Source organism: Doryrhamphus excisus, chromosome 5 (assembly GCF_030265055.1).
Source record: "Doryrhamphus excisus isolate RoL2022-K1 chromosome 5, RoL_Dexc_1.0, whole genome shotgun sequence".
Taxonomy (NCBI): domain Eukaryota; kingdom Metazoa; phylum Chordata; class Actinopteri; order Syngnathiformes; family Syngnathidae; genus Doryrhamphus; species Doryrhamphus excisus.
Genome location: NC_080470.1, coordinates 4,330,784 through 4,354,022, shown reverse-complemented (window position 1 = coordinate 4,354,022; position 23,239 = coordinate 4,330,784). Strand labels below are relative to the sequence as shown.

Below are 23,239 nucleotides of genomic sequence, written 5' to 3'. Positions count from 1 at the left end.
ACATTAATAAGACATTTTGTATATCCCTTTTAGTTTTCATTCAGATAACATTTCTCACAAATAATAATATTTCAGAAAACAGTTTAACATTAAGATAAGACTAACCACCACACAAAGGCGACATGTGTAGTTGCAGTAAAGTGTGATTTGTTTTATAGTAAAAAAGGTCAAGATGACATTTCACACCCACTGGCCTTCAGCTGTCTACTCCCCTGTGGCTGCTTCCTCTCCATATGTGACTGCTTCCTCGGCAAGGCAAGAGACGCTAATACTTCATGAATGGCAAATTTTATTTCAACACCAGGGAAAGTATTTTACCAACAACTGACTGGTATTTTATGTCTCTCAGCCTGTGCTTCTCCTCTGTAGCCATTAGGGGGCAGTGTCGTGGCGATCAACGAACCCAAAATATCCGCAAGTAGAAGAAGACGAGCAGCGCCTGTTACTGTGGTATGTCTGTACAGTTCCGACCAAATGAAATTATCCATATTTATTTATTTTAACAACCGCACATGGTTTATTCTTCGTGACTAATCTACAATAGCGATTTACATTAACGAGCACCATAGCCGTGATTTTTCTGCCGTGATGTTTCGATTACAAAGACTAGCATAACAATACGAATGGTAAGTTGAACTATCTACAGTAGTTTATTTGCTGTGTTTTTGTATTTGTATATATGTAGGTATGTACAACAGATAAAGACACTTTTCAAATTTTTTATTCCATTGCAGTGTTTGTATTAATAGCCAAATTTGGAACGGAAATATAATTCTAACCTGGTTGTTTCTGATCTCGAAATAAGCTGTGCAGAAAAAGATGTCTGAAAGAAAGAGAAAACACAGGAAGTCATCAAGAGAGGAGGAGGTAAACATGCTTTAAATTAATGTTTCATTAATTTACTGAGTGTAAACTCAGTGCTCTTAGCTAATATGAATCTGGCTTCTGATACTTATGTTCTCTCATTTCAGCCATCCAAAGAACGATATAAGAGTGAAAGGTCCAATAGGAAGCAAGATGTAAACAAGCACTCTAGGTTTGATATGTGTTGCTCTTTTATTGACAAACGTGTCTAAATATTGATATAAATATCACTATTGACTGTAATATTACTTTTCTTCTTTCACTTAAAGGAGTTCTAGAAAAGAGAGAGAACATGCATCACTCCCTGTTATGGAAACACGCCAAATCAAAAAGGCTGTATATAAGAAACACATATCTAAGACAGACGAGGCCCATTCAAAGACAAAAAATACCTCTACACCGATTCACAATGATTGCTCCGGTAAAGCGGAACCTATTATTTCAGGGAAAGATAAAGTTGCAAGCAGGAGTCAAGTAAAAGAAAGCAATGTAGACACGGATGAAAAGAAAAGAAAAGAAAAAACAGACTCAAAGCGTAGTTCAGATGAAAAACCTCCCCACATGAGCCCACCAAGATCAAAAAAGAAGCGAACCAGTCCCGGTGTTTCAGAAGAGAAAACGAAAAACTGTTTGGAATTGCTGAAGAGTAAATGTAAATATATGGAACTATATAAGACTGCAGTAAACCGCACAACAAAAGATGCCAAGGAACCAAGCAAGGACAAGGAAACAGAAGTGAAAAAAGGTGTAAAAACATCCACTGACTCCACCAGTCAAACGTCTTCTATTCCAACCATACCTAAAGTGTCCTTTAAAATTTCAAATACATCAAACGCTCGGACAAAATTAACACATGTACATTCAACCTTTAAGATACCAAAGAAGGTTCAACCAACACTAGTGAATACAAACGTGGATGAGACAAGTGATGCTACCTCTACCAGTCGAACTGACCCATGTAGGACTGAACTCTCTATCTCGGAAACCTCGACAAAGAACCTGAAACAGGCTCCATGCTTTGTGGATGTTCCTCCAAGTTTTACATTTGACAGCAAGGACGAGAGTCCATCTTTGTCAAGTGTTCCGATAAATAAAAGCGATGCCATCGCTCAGCAGCAGAGTAACCAGGTGAGATACAACATTGTGTTTTTTTTTTAATAATGACATCGAGGCGTCATTGTTATTTTTAGTTTTTTGTTATAATATGTTGCGCTCTAGATGCAAGTGGCGGAAGAGCTTCACCTTGCCCGGTCTGAGAGGAGATTGGAGGTGGATGTATTGCAGAGCTATGGAGAGCTCACCGGAATGGACATAGACCCGCCAGAAGAGAGCACGACATATACTCTATGTGAGTTGGATGGTTTTGAGATGTTGGAATTGAACATCACAATACACCACAAATCATTCCGTTTTGTGGTTGAATATGGCCTATTATTAATTAATATTTAATGTTAAATGTTTTTGCCTAAATTCTGCATTTTCAAGCACTAAAAAGTGGCCGGCTCCAGTTGGTGCCAGTTCGCAGATTGCAGAGTGTCGACAATAAGGTGCCTAGTGGCGTGCAGTGGCTCAAACTGCCTCCCAACTGGCTCGTGGTGGCCCGTAACGGCGACAAATATTGAGTTTGGCGGCAAGAAAATTTCATTCATTCATTAATTTTCTACCGCTTTTCCTCCTTATTATTTCTTTCTCTAATGTCTTCTATATGGGGTAATACGACTGTAAAGGTGACTATAGGGGTGTTAGTTCATGTCTAGAGGGCTCAAATAATGTTAAAATACTTCCTTATAAGGTTGTAAACAACTTTTCTGTGCTGTAATTATAAATAAGTAATGCTGCTTTGCAGAAATTAATTAATCGTGGTCTGGCCTGACACCAATTAATCACGAAAAACGAGGTACAGTATCATACATTTTTAAGATTACCTGGTGGATTACGCTGTGGTTGTCTAAGACGATGTTTGTTTTATAAAATCATATGGTTGTTATGAAGGAAATCGTTTATACATCCTCACATTGTTCATTCATTCAGGTGTATTTCATCCTAGCATAACAAACATAGAATGTAAACAGTTGGTATTTTTTTAACGTTTTTAAATGTTTTTAAATATGTATTTCTACAGGCAAACAACCTGCTCAGCAAGATGTCATCCTTGTTCTGGACACCAACATTCTCCTCAGTCACTTGGATTATGTGAAAAAGATGAGATATCATAGCTTTGGAGGTGATTTTTTTTATATCTAATACGCTTGTCATTCACTCCTGAAAGTACACTATGCTTCTTCCATGACATTTATTTAAGAAAGACCCAATAACTGCTGTGGAAGTGATGATCAAAAACGTATAACATCCAAGTCCTGGTTTCAAAACTATAGCACACTTACCAATGTTTTTGTGTGTATTTTATGTGTTTGTAGCTTTGGGTTTACCAATTGTCCTGATTCCCTGGGTGGTCCTTCAGGAGCTGGATTCCCTAAAAAAGGGCAAAGGTCTCACAGGATCTGTGGCCCATTTGGCTTGTCCCGCCATTTCCTACATTTACAACTCCCTGAAAAGCAAAGAACGACACCTTTGGGGCCAGTCAATGCAGCAGGCTGCTGAAAGTAACAGTGAGTGTGCAGTTAAACCTGTCTTTCTTATTTCATATTTCCAGCAGGGGGGGTAATCATACTGCCGTGTGTCAATTATTACACATTATAATTTATGCATGTTTGTTAACTAGAATATTACTTGAAAATAAATAACTATAATTGACTTTTCTACTATTCTACAGTATGTACAATACTTAATATTGTATTTGATTGTACTTCCCTACATGGCCAATTGGTGGCAGTAGTAGCATGCTGACTGTTTATAATTCGTTATTACAGCATGAATGATGTTCTTACATTAAATATTTTGCCGTATTTACATATACGCTCCTGATGAAAATTTGAAGCGCATTTGAAAAATTGCATGAATGTGCAATAAATTACATTAAAGTCTAAGAAGTAAAATTAATACAGTTCAAAACATTCATTCATTAACTTTCTACCGCTTATCCTCACAAGGGTCGCGGGGGTGCTGGAGCCTATCCCAGCTGTCTTGGGGCGGGAGGCGGGGTACACCCTGGACTGGTGGCCAGCCAATCACAGGGCACATATAGACAAACAACCATTCACACTCACATTCATACCTATGGACAATGAGCATGTTTTTGGAATGTGGGAGGAAACCGGAGTACTGGGAGAAAACCCACGCATGCACGGGAAGAACATGCAAACTCCACACAGAGAGGGTGGAATTGAACTCGTGTCTCCTAGCTGTGAGGTCTGCGCGCTAACCACTAGTCCGCCATGCAGCCCGGTTCAAAACATACATCTAATAAAAAAGTATAATTTTTTTGTGAGTGGTAGGTAAATTTCTCATCTGAATAAAAGTGATAGGAGATGCCATGCTTTCTAAATAATACACTAAGTGAGGCTAGGTACAGAGCAAACAGGATGGGCCTCTAGAATTGATCCCTGGGGGACTCCACAGTCAAGTCGAGATAAAAGAATAGTATAGTACACTGTGTGTCAAAAGCAGCAGTCAAGTCTGAAAGCACTAATAAACATTAAAAATACCGTATTTTCTGGACTATAAGTCGCACTCTTTTTCATAGGTTGGCTGTTCCTGCGACTTATACTCCAGAGCGACTCATAAAAACGGTTTATGTTACGTAAACACTGGACACCTTTTCTGTTCATGTTTATTTTTTGTGTAGCTGAATAACCATTGTGTTAGCATATCTTACATCTATTCAGCCTGTTCTCTATTCTTTTATTGGTAGAACTTGATCTTCCAAGAGGACGTAATGTCTGTTTTGGTCAAGTAGCTTGTAAAATAAAATACCCGCAAAAAATGCGACTTATACTCCAGTTTTTTTTTTTACCTAATTATGCATTTTTGACATTGTGTGACTTATACTCCAGAGCGACTTATACTCCAGAAAATACGGTATTTTTAATGTTTAGTACTTTTAAACTTGACTGCTGCTCATCAAAAATGTTTCAAAATATGGGATCATAGCAACTCATAAACTGAAAATCCAAAAAAAAAATTCTTCCACTGCAGCTTCCATCCATCCATTGAATTTAGAACACTTGTGATGCAAATTCTCTAAATGCATTACTTATACATATATATTGATTGTATTTGATCAAATGTCTTTTTTCCGTCCCTTTGTCTCCTGTGTCATTGTCCCCAGGTAGTATGATGGCTGAGAATAACGATGACAAAGTGCTGCAGTGCTGCCTACAGTACCAGACTCTGTACCCAGGCAGTGCTCTCATCCTCTGCACGTGAGTTACCCCTCCCCCCCAAGTGCTACACGACTGCTGCTTCTGCAGCCTGTGCCCTCTGCAGATATGCATGCATGTGACTGTGAGTGGCTTCAGGCAGATTGTTCTAGTTGGGGTGACAGGAAGGCCAGACACAGTCAATGGGAAAGAATAGGTTGAGGAATCCTATGTCTAAGCATGTTTTGGGTCATGACAGAGTAGGGCAAGGGTGGGCAAACTACGGCTCGGGTGCCGCATGCGGCCCACCAAGTGTTTGAATCCGGCCTGCCGGTTGTTTTCCAAGTATTTCAACAAAACTGTAAAATTAAATTACATAGTTTGATGTTTAAAGTGCTCCTGAAAAGGGGACATGAGAACATACAGATAAAATTAGACAAATATTCATTCATTTTCTACCGCTTATCCCCACGGGGGGGGGGGGGGGGGGGGGGGGTGCTGGAGCCTATTCCAGTCCAGTCTTCGGGCGAGATGCGCCGTACACCCTGGACTGGTCGCCAGCCAATCACAGGGCACATATAGACAAACAACCATTCACACTCACATTCATACCTATGGACAATTTGGAGTCGCCAATTAACCTAGCATGTTTTTGGAATGTGGGAGGAAACCGGAGTACCCGGAGAAAACCCACGCATGCAAACTCCACACAGAGATGGCCCGAGGGTGGGATTGAACTCGGGTTTCCTAGCTGTGAGACTGCGCGCTAACCACTAGACCACCGTGCAGTCAATTAGAAAATTCATTAATTCATTCATTTTCTACCGCTTATCCTCACGAGGGTCGCGGGGGGTGCTGGAGCCTATCCCAGCTGTCTTCGGGCGAGAGGCGGGGTACACCCTGAGCTGGTCGCCAGCCAATCACAGGGCACATATAGACAAACAACCATTCACACTCACATTCATACCTATGGACAATTTGGAGTCGCCAATTAACCTAGCATGTATTTGGAATGTGGGAGGAAACCCACACATGCAAACTCCTCACAGAGATGGCCGAGGGTGGGATTGAACTCGGGTCTCCTAGCTGTGAGGCTGTGCGCTAACCACTTTTACACCGTGCAGTCAATTAGAAAATTATAAGCATAAAATAGTGGGTGTGTTAAATGTATGTTCTGGCCCCCACGACAATTTTGTTAACTCAATGCGCCCCACGAGTCAAAATATTTGCCCACCCCTGGCGTAGGGGATGGCCTTTTTTCTCTGCTACGTACGATTCCCCCTCTTCTGATCATGTAGCAACAATATTTAATCAGACAGAATATGCAGACAGTCAATTAAAAAAAACAAGCCGCGGTCTGAAACTGAGTGACGTGAAGTGTCCTGAGATATGAAGTCTCATTATATATGCCCTAATGTTTTATTTTTTTTACTTAAACTTTGGTTGAACCGATTTGTACAACATCAGAGGCAATCAAATTCAGACATTCCACTTCAATGAAAACCTTTGTTTAATATGTAACACTTTATTTTTCCACTGTAGAAATGATAAAAATCTATGCAGTAAGGCCGTCCTAAGTGGCGTCAAGGCCCTGAGTAAGACCGACCTGGAGGCGGAGGTTGAGCGATCAAGACACGACCTTAACCACCTACCGAGCACCGTACTACAGGAGGCTCCTCAAATTGACCTCCGGGTGTCCTCGCCAATGTCGGGAATCAGCTGTACACCAACACTCCCTCATACTCAAGAAAGAAGAAGTCTTTCGTCAAGTCTTCCAGAGAAAGGTGAGACGGCATGCTTTGTGAAGAACAGGAAATAAGCTGGCATTCACTGGCAACACATACCGCCATGTTTTGCCTGCATAACCGATTCTCATCTGGGGAAAAGTGCGAGACAAATAAGGGACACAAAGTCTTTTAATTATCTTTACATACAGTATTTTGAGAAAACCTTCATAGCTCTGACCTCAAAACCAGCGATTGTCTATCAATTAACAACTTTTGACCCCTGTATGAATAAGTTTCCCTAAGACAAAATCTCTGGAAAGTATACAACTTTTAGTTCCAATACATATAAGAACTGATGTACGTACATAAAATTACAGTTGGCAAAACGCGGAGCCTGGAAGAAGAAGATTTGGAGAAAATAAACAGATGTGTTTCTGAGTTTGAAGACTGCCTGAAGGAGGTGCTGTCCGATGTGCTGGAAAAGGAGATGAAAGCTGCTTTTAATGAGTTGTGGCAAGAGGTAGGATCGATTTACCAATGTGTTGTGTAATATAATATAATATCAGTTCGATGTTTGAGTCTTGTTTCAAACATCTGTCCTAACATGGTTTCAAACATTTCCTTCTTTTCTTTCTATAGATTGTATACCTGAAGCCACCCTGGACTTTTCTAGACGTCCTACATTGTTTTAAAAAGCACTGGAGGGCTGTATTTGGCTTCATCGTCCCACGGCCAAAACTGCAAACGGTTTTAAATCTCATTGACTTCTTTAAACGAGGTATGGGCATTTTTTTGTAGAGTTCTTATGCGGAATAAGTAGGCTGTTTTTTATAATGTTGGTTTTTGGATCTCATAGCAATCAATATGAACGAGCCAGAGTGGCAAATTTGTTCAAAAGTGGTGACAACATAAACAAAAGGAACTTGTCCGCCTAAACATATCCTGGAAAAACGCACAGAAAAATGTGTATTTTTAATACAACACAAAAAGAAATGCTGCTCATCAATACAATTGAAAAGCCAGCATTTCAAGAAATGCTGCAAACTTTACAGAAAATGTATGTCACAAATGTCCATTTCACTTGAGTGAACGACAACGTGAAAGTGAAAGATGAAATATGAAAATATGATATTCAGTCATCATAACATTAGTGGTGTCTCCAAAAATGTTGATCATAACATTGCTTAACATCAATTTCATTGTTTGGTGATTCATTTAAACCATAACGTTTCCATTGAGTTTTATGTTTTCATTGTACTTTTGTTAAAATTCATGTTAAAATCTGGTTCAGTGTCGTTGCTGTGGAGCCAATCTTGTGTATCGTTTCATCTTGTGCGTTATATACATTATATCTTACATATTATTGGAATAATATACATTGCATTACATTTACAACATAATTGTAAAATACATCAAAATACATTCATTCATTTTCTACCTCTTATCCCGGAGTACACCCTGGACTGGTGGCCAGCCAATCACAGGGCACATATAGACAAACAACCATTCACACTCACATTCATACCTATGGACAATTTGGAGTTGCCAATTAACCTAGCATGTTTTTGGAATGTGGGAGGAAACCGGAGTACCTGGAGAAAACCCACGCATGCACGGGGAGAACATGCAAACGCCTCACAGAGATGGCAGAGGGTGGAATCGAACTCGGGTATCCTAGCTGCGCGATAACCACTAGACCGCCGTGCAGCTTGTTAATACATTTACTGTAAAATATTTATATTTTCTGTTGACTACACCAGCATTTAGCCCACCTGCAGTATTCACCCAGTAGAGATGATGAGGTGTTTAAATGCAAACACACATCTCACTGCCTTCTGATTGAACAGAAGGAAAGTGTCTGAGTCATCCTCTGCTAAAAAATCCTCAGTCCACTGGGGAATGACGTTTTTTTTTTTTTTTTTTGCTGCCCTGCACTGCGCCAGATCTCCCTGGAAATACAGACAGAATTAGGTCATCTGCTAAAACAGGCCGTTATAATATGTGTCAGTATACCGCTGAGTCGTCCTCCGTACCGCTTCTTATTCTGGCTTTCAATCCCTTTACTCCCATCAAATTAAATTACCCTTAGTCACGAGGCATGAAGTGCCTCTCATGCTCTCTCACAGTGCATCTGTGTGGGCGGGGGTGTATCTAACTACAACCACAATGGAGTTGAATCCACCTCAGAATCTTAATAATGTCAATAAAGTCCCTGTCTTCACCATATCCGCTGGCACTGTAGTGAACTGTTTTGCTTTTTTGTTACATTTTTTCAAAACAAAATGTATGCAATTTTTAGATGTCTGCATATACATTACACATAACATAATCGGATTAAACACCTCTTGCATATGCATTATTTTCCCATGTGTGCTATTTAAGTCACATTAACTTAATTCTTCATTGTTTTTATGGCTCATTTAATCACCCAGTGATGGTTTAAGATCTGTTTTTCTCTATATGTATTTCTTCAGGGCAATCAAGGGACCGTAGTTCAACACTGATGACACTCCAAGAAGCTAAGGAGTTTGTGCAGGAATTTCGGAAAAGTTCAAGCCTTGTGTCCAGAGGCCTTACTACAATCGACAATATTGTACACAAGCTACAACATAAGGTCTGCTTGACGCATGAATTGCTTGTTCTGAAACAAGCCCTCCTAATTCATCTTTTCTTTTGGTTCAGGTTGAATCGGTACCGGATACATCACTGGTCAGTGATGTTGTCATGAATGAGGATGAGGATGCCAAACAATCCTCTGTATCTCATGTCACTCACCAAGAAGTCTGGGCCCTGTTTGAAAACATCTGGTGTAAAGTTTATCAAATAAGGTGAGCATGCTAAGCAGTTACGGTGTTAGACAAGCGGCACAAGCTTGATTTACCTGGGGGCTGCTGGAGGTAATCTGGCCTGCATCAAGTATTCCATAAAAAAAGGATTCATGTATTAAAAAAAAAAACAAGTGCAATTAATCCAGTCTTCTTATTTTTTTATTAATATCAGTACGGTTCTTCAGAACATCTCATACACAGCGTTGCTGGGACTGCTTCCGGCTCCCAGCATGCCTTGCGGCACAACGGCCTATATTCATGCCTATGCCTATATATTTATGTATGCTTTTTACCATGTAGACATGAAATTACACCCCTATAGTCAGCTTAATGCGCAAGCTACCAACTTCCCAAGCTAACTAGTTAGCCTTTTTTTTTGTTTTTTTTTTTTTGTCAATTTATTTGTTTACACTTAAGAAGGGTTTCAAACAGAGTGAATAAAGTAACAAAGTAAGAAGTGAAAAAAATGTACCACTTCCACACACAATGTAGAACCTAGTGATCAGAATACTACATACAACTTCCATCCATCCATTTTCTGTACCGCTTATCCTCACGAGGATCGCAGGGGTGCTGGAGCCTATCCCAGCTGTCTTCAGGCGAGAGGCGGGGTACACCCTGGACTGGTCGCCAGCCAATCACTGGGCACATATAGACAAACAACCATTCACACTCACATTCATACCTATGGATAATTTGGAGTCGCCAATTAACCTAGCATGTTTTTGGAATGTGGGAGGAAACCGGAGTACCCAGAAAAAACTCACGCATGCACGGGGAGCTACAGCTACAAAGGCCTATGTATGAAGAAATATTCTTTTGTCTTTTAAATTTGGTATAGGGCGGCATGGTGGTCTAGTGGTTAGTGCACAGGGTTCAATTCCACCCTCGGCCATCTCTGTGTGGAGTTTGCATGTTCTCCCCGTGCATGCGTGGGTTTTCTCCGGGTACTCCGGTTTCCTCCCACATTCCAAAAACATGCTAGGTTAATTGGCGACTCCAAATTGTCCATAGGTATGAATGTGAGTGTGAATGCTTGTTTGTCTATATGTGCCCTGTGATTGGCTGGCCACCAGTCTGGGATAGGCTCCAGCACCCCTGCGACCCTCGTGAGGAAAAGCGGTAGAAAATTAATGAATGAAATTTGGTATATATGCGAAATATAAGCCGCACAATATATTGATGTTGGGCAAAATATATTTTATATAACAAATCTGCATAGTGCCATTTAAATTTTGTAAAGAAAAGTAAGGAGGGTGTAAAAAAAATAAAATAGCGTGGAAGATTTAGTGTGTAATGTGAAGGCAGGTTTCAGGTCATTTAAACTTAGCATGGCAAAGCCCATTTGATGTGATCAGAAGCTTCTGTCTGTTTAATCTCATTTGATCAGGTCGGGCTTTATTATGTAGGATCTTTGTAGCTCAAACGCATTAAGATTACTATACATCCAAATCCAAAATGCACTCTTCGGTTGCTCTTGATGTATTCTTTATGATCTATACTACTTCACGTAGACCTCCCACATCATTACACGATCCCTGGCTGTGTAGCTTACATAAGCCCCTCCTATGTTTAAAACTACAATAAAATGTTATATGAAGTATTCTGACACTACAGGTCATGCTGTCTGTCATTATTCCAGCTTGGAAGTGTTCAAAGCTTTGGCCTTTGACCCTCACACCAGACAGAGTTCTTTGCCAGTAGGAGGTCGTCCGCCGCCACAGGACGCCGTGGCGTATCTGAGCCAAATGTGCTCCATGGTCTCACAGCTGCTTCAAGCCTTTATCAGGTATTTAGGCCCCACTCTCACTCATCCCAGCGCCAGCTCACTAGTTAACATTGTACTTCTCTATGTAGATTAGGGAGGCTTTGTTTGTCAGACCTGTATCGGTAATACAAATGAGGAAAAAAAAAACAATGTAGCATACAGAATCAGCCACAGTGGGCTCTGAATCAAGCTGTTATTGTCAGTTTTTTCCATAAGTAACTTGTTTGCACAGATAGTACTAAGCCTTTCTCATGCCTCCACAGGTGTTTTTGTGTTTTCTCCCTCAGTCCTTGGCCCATCTGTAATCCTCGTCCTTGCAGTCTGTGTGTCTCGTACCGACTCGCATCTCACAGACATGTGATTTTTGGATACATTCTAATCAGCTCGACCTTCTCACTGTGCCTTATCACCGTTCCCATAGTGCCGCACACCATAATACACTCAGTGTAGCGTGGAATCTCTCCTGTCTGGTCTTGACTTTGCAACATGTGCTTGTGCATTTACAAAATAACAAACTCGGATTGAACTCGGGTTCTATGCCTTCTCCACAATGGATTTGAAGTAAAAGAATGAAGTGTATAATTATGGGGGCTGTTTGTGTCAGTTCCGATCAGGGCTTTTACGGGGGGGATTTTAATGATATACTCGATTTTGACAAACATTGACATAAACATGGGCACACATGCAGCCAAATTACGGAATGATCGTAATATGATGGCTCTTATATATTTAAACCATCACCTTTGATAAAAATTAGTCAGTAGAAACCAACTCCCAACATAATCCATAATAAGGGTATTTAAGTCAAAAGGTAATGGACCTGTATTGGAAATGTATTCAGTGGGTTAAGTTGTACATCACCATGGACTGAGTGTGCCACCCAAAAAACTCCAAACATTCCATTTTGGAATTGGACAACCTCAACCCTGTAGGCCATTTGTTGACTATGCTGAAAACCGGTTCTGCCAGGAAACCAATACGTAGATTTAAATTAATTTTTAATTGAAAGTAAGGCAAATATCCAGCCCGAATTTTGCCAGAAGCTTTGCCAGATGACAAAAAGCTCAACTTTTATCTTCTATATTTTCAAGTACTACAGACAAAAGTGAAGGCAGTAAGCTCTGCGAACAAGCAGCTAGTGTAGCCTGTAGTGTAGCTTGACAGTCATAGGCCAGTCATTGGCTGGTCCACGGATAGTTTGCAAAAGTATGAAAAATTATGGTGTCATTTCTACCCTGAAAATGGGTGTGCATAAAATGACTGTAATTCCCAAAATATTAAATGTCATATTTTTATGAATGTTAATATAAGGTGATTTTTTTATGACCTAGTATAAATGTTGTTAGAATGTTGTATTCTCGTGTTAACGATGCCATTGAGGTTTGTGCATTTGGAAGTGAGGCCTGAAAGAAGACTTTTTTTTCGAACACCGGCACCCTATGACATCACACTGAGCCAGACTTCCTTATATGGGCATGCCCATGTACAAGCTGAGTTAGCCCAATCACAGTGGAGTGGCCATGCTCGGAGGCGGAATAAAAGGAAATACAGCTGGAATAGGTGCGGATTCTGAAAGATCTAGAAAGCTCTCTGTATGGGTTATCTTGTGTAGCTGCCCCCTTTTTAAAATATTCTGCACTTCAGTCAAATTCTTCATATCCATAATGTAACATGGTAGCATGTCCTGTTGCAAGTCTGCCCTGTTTTTCTTCTTTCCTCCTCTGTCTTGCTCACATTCTTTTTCAAAAGGTCTGCTGGTACTCTTCTGCCTTCGGGTATTTCTGCAGGAATCTATGCTATTTATACTTTGCGTACAATATACCTCTCTGTACACAAACATGTGCATTGTGGCTTCGGAAGTATAGTTGCCTAGGAGACAGCCAGACGTATCATCACTTGTTTGTCTTGGATTCATGTGGTACAAGCTTTATATATCGCTCTAATTCTTTCTGTCTATTATTTCCATATTTTACCTAGCGATTAAATCATTTTGTTTTTTGAAAGATAATGGATAAATGCATGCACCTTTTGTCTTCCTAAACGTGACCTACATTTGGTATAAATGATTGATTCTCTGTTTATTATGAGTAACAGGAAACCATTTAAGCTAATATAATAGGAAGTGCATCCTCCTCCTCTTTTAGAAGCCTACTATAGTTTGTCCATCGAACCAGTACACTCCGGAATGGTGATACCAGTAAATCACAGAGCTATGTAGCCTTGTGTAATATGTGTACTATATGTATATATAGTCTTCTACACCGTATTTCTTCTTTTTTTTTTTTTAGTGTTCTGACCTCATCTCCTGGTTTACATGAAGTGCAGGTGCTTCTCTGCATTATCAAATCCAATAAGGTCCTTGCCTATTCATATGACATCTAATTTTAGTCCGAGAAATGTATTTTTTTCTCTTACTGTGGCCTTTGTGCTTGTTTTTTTTTGTTTCAGATTGTTGATGTGGATTGCAGGCTGACAGACACAGACCTACTGGATTGTTTCTCACAGCAAGACTACAGGTAGGACACAGTATATTATGGGGTTATACTACGTGACTGATGTTGGACCTGAGAGAGGCCCTGTAGGTCTTGTTCATATTTGGATATCAAATCTGTCAACAAAATCTGATTCATGGCCACACTGTCATTTGCAAGTGACAGGATCAGATTTTTTGTTTGCACAACAGTGCTGAATTGATTACTGTGGTAAAGGACTTAGGCGCCACTGCGTGTGCTCAGAAGGTGACAAAGTATGTGCAAGTGCGTGTACTGTAGACATTTACATCTTTTGCTGCGCCGTGTGAAGGGGTACTGATACAAATGCGAGAGGTTTGGCGACATTGACATTGGAGGTACAGTAGTGCTGCAGTTAAGAGTTTTGTTTTCCTTATACAACAACAAAATATGTGCTTCCATCACCACCATCATATCTGTTGTGGCTATTTGTTGGATCTTATGCTATGTATTAGATACTTAAATAACTTAAACCAGGGGTCTCAAACTCAATTTACTTGGGGGCCACTGGAGCTTGGGTCTGGGCGAGACTGGGCCGCATCAGGTTTTCCAAAAAAAACAAAAAACACATTTATTAAAAACAGAAAAATGAATAAACTTTGATTTGGTTTCGATTTTCTACAAGAAAAGCTCTGATAAAACATTCCACTGTTCTCAAATATCTTAATTTTTATTTTTCTGCACAAAATAAGATGAAAAATAAATAAACAAATCAAGAATAAAGAAAATCAATCAATCAGTAATAAATATAATAATAATAATAAAACGGCAAATAATAAAAACTTAAGAAACCACATATAACATTATTAGAGCCCTGTAGACATGACAAATAGACACATTTATACTTTTTTTATTTACAACATATTGCGCAACTGCAGGGTCTTGAGACACATGCTAACTCGCAAACTAGAGAGCTAGCAACCTAAATGGTAGCCTTCAAGTTATTTCCTATTTCCATTAAACTTAAATAGCCAAAAACTTACCACTTCCACACGGATAGGGAGGATAACTATTAACAGTTATTTAACCTTTAACATGAACATTAATCAAACGTAATAATTTTTTCTGGGTACATGATACCATACAGCATCCATATCAAACTTGCGCGGGCCGCACTAACATTAAACGTTCATATCAAGGCGGGGGCCTCAAACTAGTGTCCTGCGGGCCACATTTGGCCCGCGGGCCGCGTGTTTGAGACCCCTGACTTAAACAAACCGTTTAACGGAAGAAATCCATGGGAAGACGGAAGAAGGGGGTGCAGAATCTGGAAGATCCAGAAAGCTTTATATGCTAGTTATTGTGTGTAGCTGCTCTATAGGAGTCCACAACTCAAAACAAAGGGCTGAAAATGAGCACAATCGATCCCCTTTAAGCAGTTGTCCAGGAGTCAAGTTGCTGTCTGCATGTACTCTATGTCTGTTCAGCAAATACCAATCAAACTGAGCTGTATTATCTTTATAAACGTCTGTCATTGTTCTTGGTGCATGCCCTGGCATGTGTGCATGCTATTTGTTGAGTGTTTGACTTGTTGCTCCTCTTAAAATCACCAAGAGACGGCTGTGTGTCCAGGGCAACATTGTCAAACAATTTTTACCACCCTCTTTTTTTTTTACCAGTGTTTCTTATGACCTTTTGAAACGCACTGTGACATCATCTTATGGCGATTTTTCCAGAATCGATTCCAGGGGCTAAATTTGGGACTCAAACCCTTGGACCTGATGCATTTACATTTATAGATGCTGTGAGATTATCGCCACTGGTCTAAGACACTTACTCCGTTTTCCATTCTCTCCCTCTCTCTCTCTCTCTCACCTCTTTAATTACCATCATTCGCTCGCAACAAAGGACGCTAACAAGCTAAGTAGTCAACAAGCGTTGTGGTTGCTAACAGAGTTGACATGTCAACGCTGATGAAGAGCTATAAAAGTAGGGCTGTCCCAAATGAGGCCTGGGAATCATTTGTGGTTTGTGGCTTTTTTTTTATTTTATTTTTTTACTGGCGATGATATTGAACAAACAACAAAAAACATTCATACGAATAACTATTACTTAACATTACATTTTGCCTTTTAAAAAAAGTTAAAAAAGGATGTTTAGAGTAAATATGCTGTAAAACAAGAAATTGCAGAAAAAAAGCAAGTTAAAGCACTTTAATTATTAAGATTCTTTCCGATTATTGACATATTTTTGCAAATGTTTGTCAAGGAAAAAAATGCAGTAAACTGCATACGCTCAAACATTAATCATTTATTTGCTTCCATTTTCAGACATCAAGGCTTATGTGAAGAAATAAGTCAAAATAAACAATTGCTGTAAGTCGATTAATGATTAATACTGTACTTCAGCACTGAACTCAGAACTAATTGTTTTGAATAAATAGTTTTCAGTAGTTCAAATTACTTTTTTCCCAAATACAAATATTAGCTTAATCATGCCACCGTGTTAGTAACAGCCCTAGCTGGAGGCATTTTGTTGACTGATAAATGTGATATCCCAGAAAAACGTTTGCAGGGAATTTCATTCCAACTGACACCAACGTCTGCTTGTGCTCAAGGATGAGCTGATTAGAATCCGGCTGGTCAAGCGTCAAGGTCACTGACCGAGAAAGACGAGTTTGCACATAAGTGATTATAAAAGAAAAATGACAGTGTGGAGGTCACTGTGTACACACACTCTAGTGCAGGGGTCTCAAACACGCGACTCCTATAGAGCAGCTACACACAATAACTAGCATATAAAGCTTTCTAGATCTTCCAGATTCTGCACCCCTTCTTCCGTCTTCCCATGGATTTCTTCCATTAAACGGTTTGTTTAAGTCAGGGGTCTCAAACACGCGGCCCGCGGGCCAAATGTGGCCCACAGGACACTAGTTTGAGGCCCACGCCTTGATATGAAAGTTTAATGTTAGTGCGACCCGCGCAAGTTTGATTAATCTTCATGTTAAAGGTTAGATAACTGTTAATAGTTATCCTCCCTATCCGTGTGGAAGTGGTATGTTTTTGGCTATTTAAGTTTAAAGGAAATAACTTGAAGGCTACCGTTTAGGTCGCTAGCTCTCTAGTTTGCGAGTTAGCATGTGTCTCAAGACCCTGCAGTTGCGCAATATGTTGTAAATAAAAATGTGACTATAGTCGTGTTTTGTCATGTCTACAGGGCTCTAATAATGCTTTGTTAATTTTAATCTGAAAAACATAATGTGTCTACCCACCAACTATATGTGTTTTTTATTATTTGCCGTTTTATTGTTATTATTATATTTATTTATTTATTACTGATTGATTGATTTTCTTTATTCTTGATTTATTTATTTTTCATCTTATTTTGTGTAGAAAAATAAAAAGATATTTGAGAACAGCGGAATGTTTTATCAGAGCTTTTCTTGTAGAAAATCGAAACCAAAGCAAAGTTTATTCATTTTTCTGTTTTTAATAAATGCGTTTTTTTTGGGGGGGGGAACCTGATGCGGCCCAGTCTCGCCCAGACCCGAGCTCCAGTGGCCCCCAAGTAAATTGTGTTTGAGACCCCTTGCTCTAGTGCAAGAGCTGTAGGCAAAATGTACATTTAGAAATATATTAATGTTATGTTTTGCATACATTTTTAAATATCCACATTATTCTTGTGTGTAGTTTGTAGTGAGAGCTGTTCCTGGAAATGTTGCACCACGCTAATTGAATATTAGAAACACTTCTCTGCGTATTGCATCGTGGTTCCATGCCACTGCATGATATAAGCACTGTCATAAGCATAGTGCTAATGTAACCCCCCCCCTGAATGTCTTTTAACATGCTAGTTTCATCCCATAAGCAGTAAATGGTTTGTTTTAGTACAAACAGCCACCCCCACGCTCCACAAAGCATGGTACTTCTCATGCTATGCGCAGAAACAAATCATCAGTATCAGTCCCATCATCACATGGTTGTGCAGCTAAATTGCAGCGTTATGTGTGACTGCAGGTTGAACCCAACAGCTGCCATGGAAACAAGCCAGCGCTCTATTTACTTCCCTACCAGTATGTGTCCTCTCTTCATGCTGCTGCCTGACTGTCAGAGGCTGGTTCTCATTATTTCATAATCACAGCCCAGAACATTGTTAAGATAGTATTATACTATATACAAGACATCTATGGAGGCGCAAATTGATTGGCCACCGATCAGTATCATCCGATTTCTGTGAAAAAAATCATGTGATTGGCATTCATTCATTCATTTTCTACCGCTTATCCTCACGGGAGGTGCTGGAGCCTATCCCAGCTGTCTACAGGCCAGAGGCGGGATACACCGTGGACTGGTCGCCAGCCAATCATAGGGCACATATAGACAAACAACCATTCACACTCACATTCATACCTATGGACAATTTGGAGTCGCCAATTAACCTAGCATGTTTTTGGAATGTGGGAGGAAACCGGAGTACCCGGAGAAAACCCACGCATGCACGGGGAGAACATGCTAACTCCACACAGAGATGGCCGAGGGTGGAATTGAACTCGGGTCTCCTAGCTGTGTGGCCTGCGCGCTCACCACTCGGCCTATAGTAAACATGATAACAGAAAATAACACATTTATTAGTAGAGCCTTCTAGACATGAACTAACACCCCTACAGTCACGTTTACACTTGTATTACTTGATATAGTAAACATTAATTCAATCATTTTCTATCGCTTATCCTCACGAGGGTTGTAGACGTGCTGGAGCCTATCCCAGCTGTCTTCGGGCGAGAGGCGGTGTACACCCTGGACTGGTCGCCAGCCAATCACAGGGCACATATAGACAAACAACCATTCACACTCACATTCATACCTATGGACAATTTGGAGTCGCCAATTAACCTAGCATGTTTTTGGAATGTGGGAGGAAACCGGAGTACCCGGAGGAAAACCCTCGCATGCACGGGGAAGAACATGCAAACTCCACACAGAGATGGCCGAGGGTGGAATTGAACTCGGGTCTTCCTCAATATCTGATGTATCAGCATCGTTTAACACTGGAATTGGACATTGTAACAACATTTATAGGTAAGAAAGGTGGAAAAAGCATAGGCCTTGTTTGCCACTGCCTTCTTTCTATGTATAAGCAAAGCGACACCACCTATTTATGTGAATACATATGCATAATGTCATTGACCTGAAGGAGCATCTTGGCTGTCTACATAGTAGGGTTAGTATTTCTTTAAGAGAAGAGATGGCTGTCTTAATAATGTTTATCAAATTGGGGCTTGAATAAGAGATGGATCATTCATTTGTCTAATTGGGGAAAAAATCCCTTGTGCTGACCAACATACACACACACGTCACCATGGCAATGATCAGAGTGTGTCCTATTTGAGTCTTCTTTGGAAGACTTGAATGAGTTATGTCATCCCAGTGAAGAGTCACGTGACCGTTGTCTGTGGCTACCTGTCACATGTTGGCTGTTGTGTAAGAGACCCTGGCATACTCACCCTTTGTGTGTGTGTGTGTGTGTGTGCTTGCATGGTCAAAGTTCTCGAAACACTTATAATAAGAAGCAGTTTTTTCTCATATCTTGTGATGAGTGACTGTTGGAATGTGAAAACATGCACCATTTTTCTTAAACCAACAGTGGATGGAATGATAAATAACCACAGGTGACGAAACTATTGACTCATGTTGCATTGATGAGTGGAAGAATCATGTTAAATAAATGCAGGATGGAAACTGTCAACAGTCAGCACACTCCGTCTTCTCCTCCCTGAAATTATGTAAAGTTCGAAAGGAAGCAAACAAGCCAGCATGTTCCCTCGCTGCTTTTGCTGCTCGGCAGCCGTTGCCAAGACCGTCCCACAGTCGATAGGACAACACGACCTTTTATTCCCTCTCTTCTTCTGGCAGGGTGCTCGTGTCCGACGTTCATGAATAATTTCCCATTTTAATGTTATGGTCCGGTTATCCTCCAACAGGCCACATGTAAACCTTCGAGCACATGGGTGATTTCATCGAATTCCATCACAGGAAAAGTTGCTCTCATAGCCCCGGTGTTGGGAATTGGTTGTTTTTCCCTAGCCGGAACAGGTACACTGGTCTCATACGGTGAAATACTTCCATGAATTATGCGTATTACCTACAGTTGCTGGCTTACCATGGCCATGAATTTATTGATGGGAATGATTTATTTGATCTGTTTTTTTCCTGGGCTGCACTGCGGTTGAGTGGATAGCACACAGGCCTCACAGCGAGGAGACCCGAGTTCAATTCCACCCTCAGCCATCTCTGTGTGGAGTTTGCATGTTCTCCCTGTACATGCGTGGGTTTTCTGTGGGTACTCCGGTTTCCTCCCACATTCCAAAAACATGCTAGGTTAATTGGTGACTCCAAATTGTCCATAGGTATGAATGTGAGTGTGAATGGTTGTTTGTCTATATGTGCTCTGTGATTGTCTGGCCACCAGTCCAGGGTGTACCCCGCCTCACGCCCAAAGACAGCTGGGATAGGCTCCAGCATGTCCGCAACCCTCGTGAGGATAAGCGATAGAAAATGAATGAATGAATGTTTACTATATCGGGTAGTACAAGTGTAAACGTGACTGTAGGGGTGTTAGTTCATGTCTAGAAGGCTCTACTAATAAATGTGTTATTTTCTGTTATCATGTTTACTATAGGATGAGTGGTTAGCGCGCAGGCCTCACAGCTAGGAGACCCGAGTTCAATTCCACCTTCAGCCATCTCTGTGTGGCGTTTGCATGTTCTCCCTGTACATGCGTGGGTTTTCTGTGGGTACTCCGGTTTCCTCCCACATTCCAAAAACATGCTAGGTTAATTGGTGACTCCAAATTGTCCATAGGTATGAATGTGAGTGTGAATGGTTGTTTGTCTATATGTGCCCTGTGATCGGCTGGCCACCAGTCCAGGGTGTACCCCGCCTCACGCCCAAAGACAGCTGGGATAGGCTCCAGCATGTCTGCAACCCTCGCAAGGATAAGCGATAGAAAATGAATGAATGAATGTTTAATATATCAGGTAATACAAGTGTAGACGTGACTGTAGGGGTGTTATTTCATGTCTAGAAGGCTCTACTAATAAATGTGTTATTTTCTGTTATCATGTTTACTATAGGCCGAGTGGTTAGCGCGCAGGCCACACAGCTAGGAGACCCGAGTTCAAGTCCACCCTCGGCCATCTCTGTGTGGAGTTTGCATGTTCTCCCCGTGCATGCGTGGGTTTTCTCCGGGTACTCCGGTTTCCTCCCACATTCCAAAAACATGCTAGGTTAATTGGCGACTCCAAATTGTCCATAGGTATGAATGTGAGTGTGAATGGTTGTTTGTCTATATGTGCCCTGTGATTGGCTGGCGACCAGTCCAGGGTGTACCCCGCCTCACGCCCAAAGACAGCTGGGATAGGCTCCAGCACATCCGCAACCCTTGTGAGGATAAGCGATAGAAAATGAATGAATTAATGTTTACTATATCGGGTAATACAAGTGTAAACGTGACTGTCGGGTGTTAGTTCATGTCTAGAAGGCTCTACTAATAAATGTGTTATTTTTTGTTATCCTCCCTTATGAGGATAAGCAGTAGAAATGAATTATGAATTAATGTTTTTTTTCCTGGGTGGAATCATTATACACCGTAGATAGCCACCATTGTCGGTCCGCCTTTTCACTCGCGTCTAGGGTCACTAAATGTGGAGAAGTGATTTATAGCAAGACAGGAGTCAAGGATAGGTAGCACAGAACCGTATATTCTCCACGGTTACATATTGAAAGGAAATTTAAATGCAAACACACACACGGACATTAACACATTTTGCCTAAATGTATATGACTAAATTTGTGTCAAAGTGAAAGTTATGCTTGAAATGAAAACTGGCATTTTGCTAAAACTTAGCTAATGAACGGAAAAAAGTAAGAAATAATTTTTTTTCTGATGGAAGATGAGTCTAATCTTTCTTTCTGTATGGCCTCATGTCACCTTCATTGTGTTCCCAGGGAGAAGCTGCGAGTCGGAGTGAACCAGTTAACAGAGCTCAAGGAGGTCCTGGACCATTGTCTTCACGCCACAGGTCAACTCATCACTGTTAATATGTAGCCACCATCTGACCAGTGGTCACGGTTGACTGCCATCACCGCTTCTCATTTCGTACTCCGGCGACAAGGAGCCTAAATCCTGTCAACCATCAACCCAAGTATGGAGCTCATCCAGCCATCCATCATCTGTACCACTTATCCTGTTTGAGACCACAAGGAAGGTGGAGCCTAACAGAGTTGGCACCAACGTTAAGGAGTGGAAGCAATCAAGGCCAGCCTGAATTTGCATTCAATTAAAGATTCTTTATTCTGAAGTATTCGCTGCTTCATAATGAACCGCAGCTCCCCAGCACTGGCAGCTCTCATGCAAGCAATAAACAGTTATGTTGGCACTCACTTGTGCTGACAGCTATTTAGACAGTAATTTTCAGTAGCTGCTAAACCTATACTGCTGTACAAGCTGTACACTGACTACTCTTAATTGATATCCAAGTTTATTATTGGCTCTTGAGGTGTGGTCACTTTTCTATAAAATGCACTCCATTAAGGTTTTCACTTATTTAATGCACAGATTATTTTGCTTTTTGATAATCAATTTCATACTTTTGGACCATGTGAATGTTTTAATAGTTTACAAATATTTTGAAAGTATTTTATGTATTATGTTTTTACTGTTCCTTTGTGATAATGCCGCTGTTGCACATTGGCTGTAGCTTAAAGCAGCACAGATAAATATATTTTGATTAAAAAATGTACATTTGAACAATGACACGCTTTTGTGTCATTTTTTTGTCATTTGTGCCTATTTTATACTACTGTCCATATTTTATGAGGATGATAGTTGGCTTTTTTTTATCAATGATTAACTGATTACCCAATAACAAAACTATTTTGGTCGTCGATTAATCGTTTCAATTAAAAATATACTCTAAATATCTTGACTTCGCCTCCCAAATGTGACTATTTTTACATTTCCTTAGTCATCCATGAAAGCAGACTTAGCATTTTTGTGTTTCAAGCTAGTCATAATTTTTAGATACACATTTGTGCCTATTTCTAATATAGCATCTTGGGAGGCAAACCACTGCAGAGATATGTGTGCCGAAGAACATTCCCACGCAAATTATGAGATTTATCCACTTGTGTGTAGGAAATGCGCACATTTATGCACAACTCTTCCCATGCGTCCATTATGTATGTGATGAAGATCGTCTTCACATTCGTAAACAAGATGGCGACGCCATTAGATACACAACAATGAACAGGCGCGCAGTGATATGACTTGAACAGGGGAAAGT

General features: G+C 40.5%; 1 protein-coding gene across 3 annotated transcripts; it reads left to right on the top strand.

The window, feature by feature from the left end:
• Nucleotides 1-352: 352 nt before the first annotated feature.
• On the top strand, nucleotides 353-22,715 carry swt1 (SWT1 RNA endoribonuclease homolog). 3 transcript variants are annotated; one of them, XM_058073186.1, is made up of 17 exons: nucleotides 353-450; nucleotides 806-867; nucleotides 972-1,036; nucleotides 1,134-1,992; nucleotides 2,083-2,212; nucleotides 2,987-3,088; nucleotides 3,282-3,473; nucleotides 5,093-5,186; nucleotides 6,666-6,907; nucleotides 7,228-7,370; nucleotides 7,490-7,628; nucleotides 9,325-9,464; nucleotides 9,533-9,678; nucleotides 11,321-11,467; nucleotides 13,735-13,801; nucleotides 13,895-13,962; nucleotides 21,903-22,715. In XM_058073186.1, exons 2-17 carry the CDS (start codon nucleotides 820-822, stop codon nucleotides 22,000-22,002), a joined length of 2,682 nt encoding a protein of 893 aa, XP_057929169.1. In that variant the 5' UTR covers nucleotides 353-450; nucleotides 806-819; the 3' UTR covers nucleotides 22,003-22,715. The 3 variants fall into 3 exon arrangements, with proteins under 3 accessions (XP_057929169.1, XP_057929168.1, XP_057929170.1); XM_058073185.1 differs by having other exon boundaries at nucleotides 420-626; nucleotides 21,903-22,714; XM_058073187.1 differs by lacking the exon at nucleotides 11,321-11,467 and having other exon boundaries at nucleotides 420-626.
• The last annotated feature ends 524 nt before the right edge of the window (nucleotides 22,716-23,239 follow it).

Excerpts from the sequence above, each read along its gene's own strand:
- swt1 (XM_058073186.1), top strand. The coding sequence starts at position 820 with ATGTCTGAAAGAAAGAGAAAACACAGGAAGTCATCAAGAGAGGAGGAG. Across the intron at positions 1,037-1,133 it reads GATGTAAACAAGCACTCTAG|GAGTTCTAGAAAAGAGAGAG; the intron begins GTTTGATATGTG and ends TTTCACTTAAAG. Across the intron at positions 5,187-6,665 it reads AGTGCTCTCATCCTCTGCAC|AAATGATAAAAATCTATGCA; the intron begins GTGAGTTACCCC and ends TTTCCACTGTAG.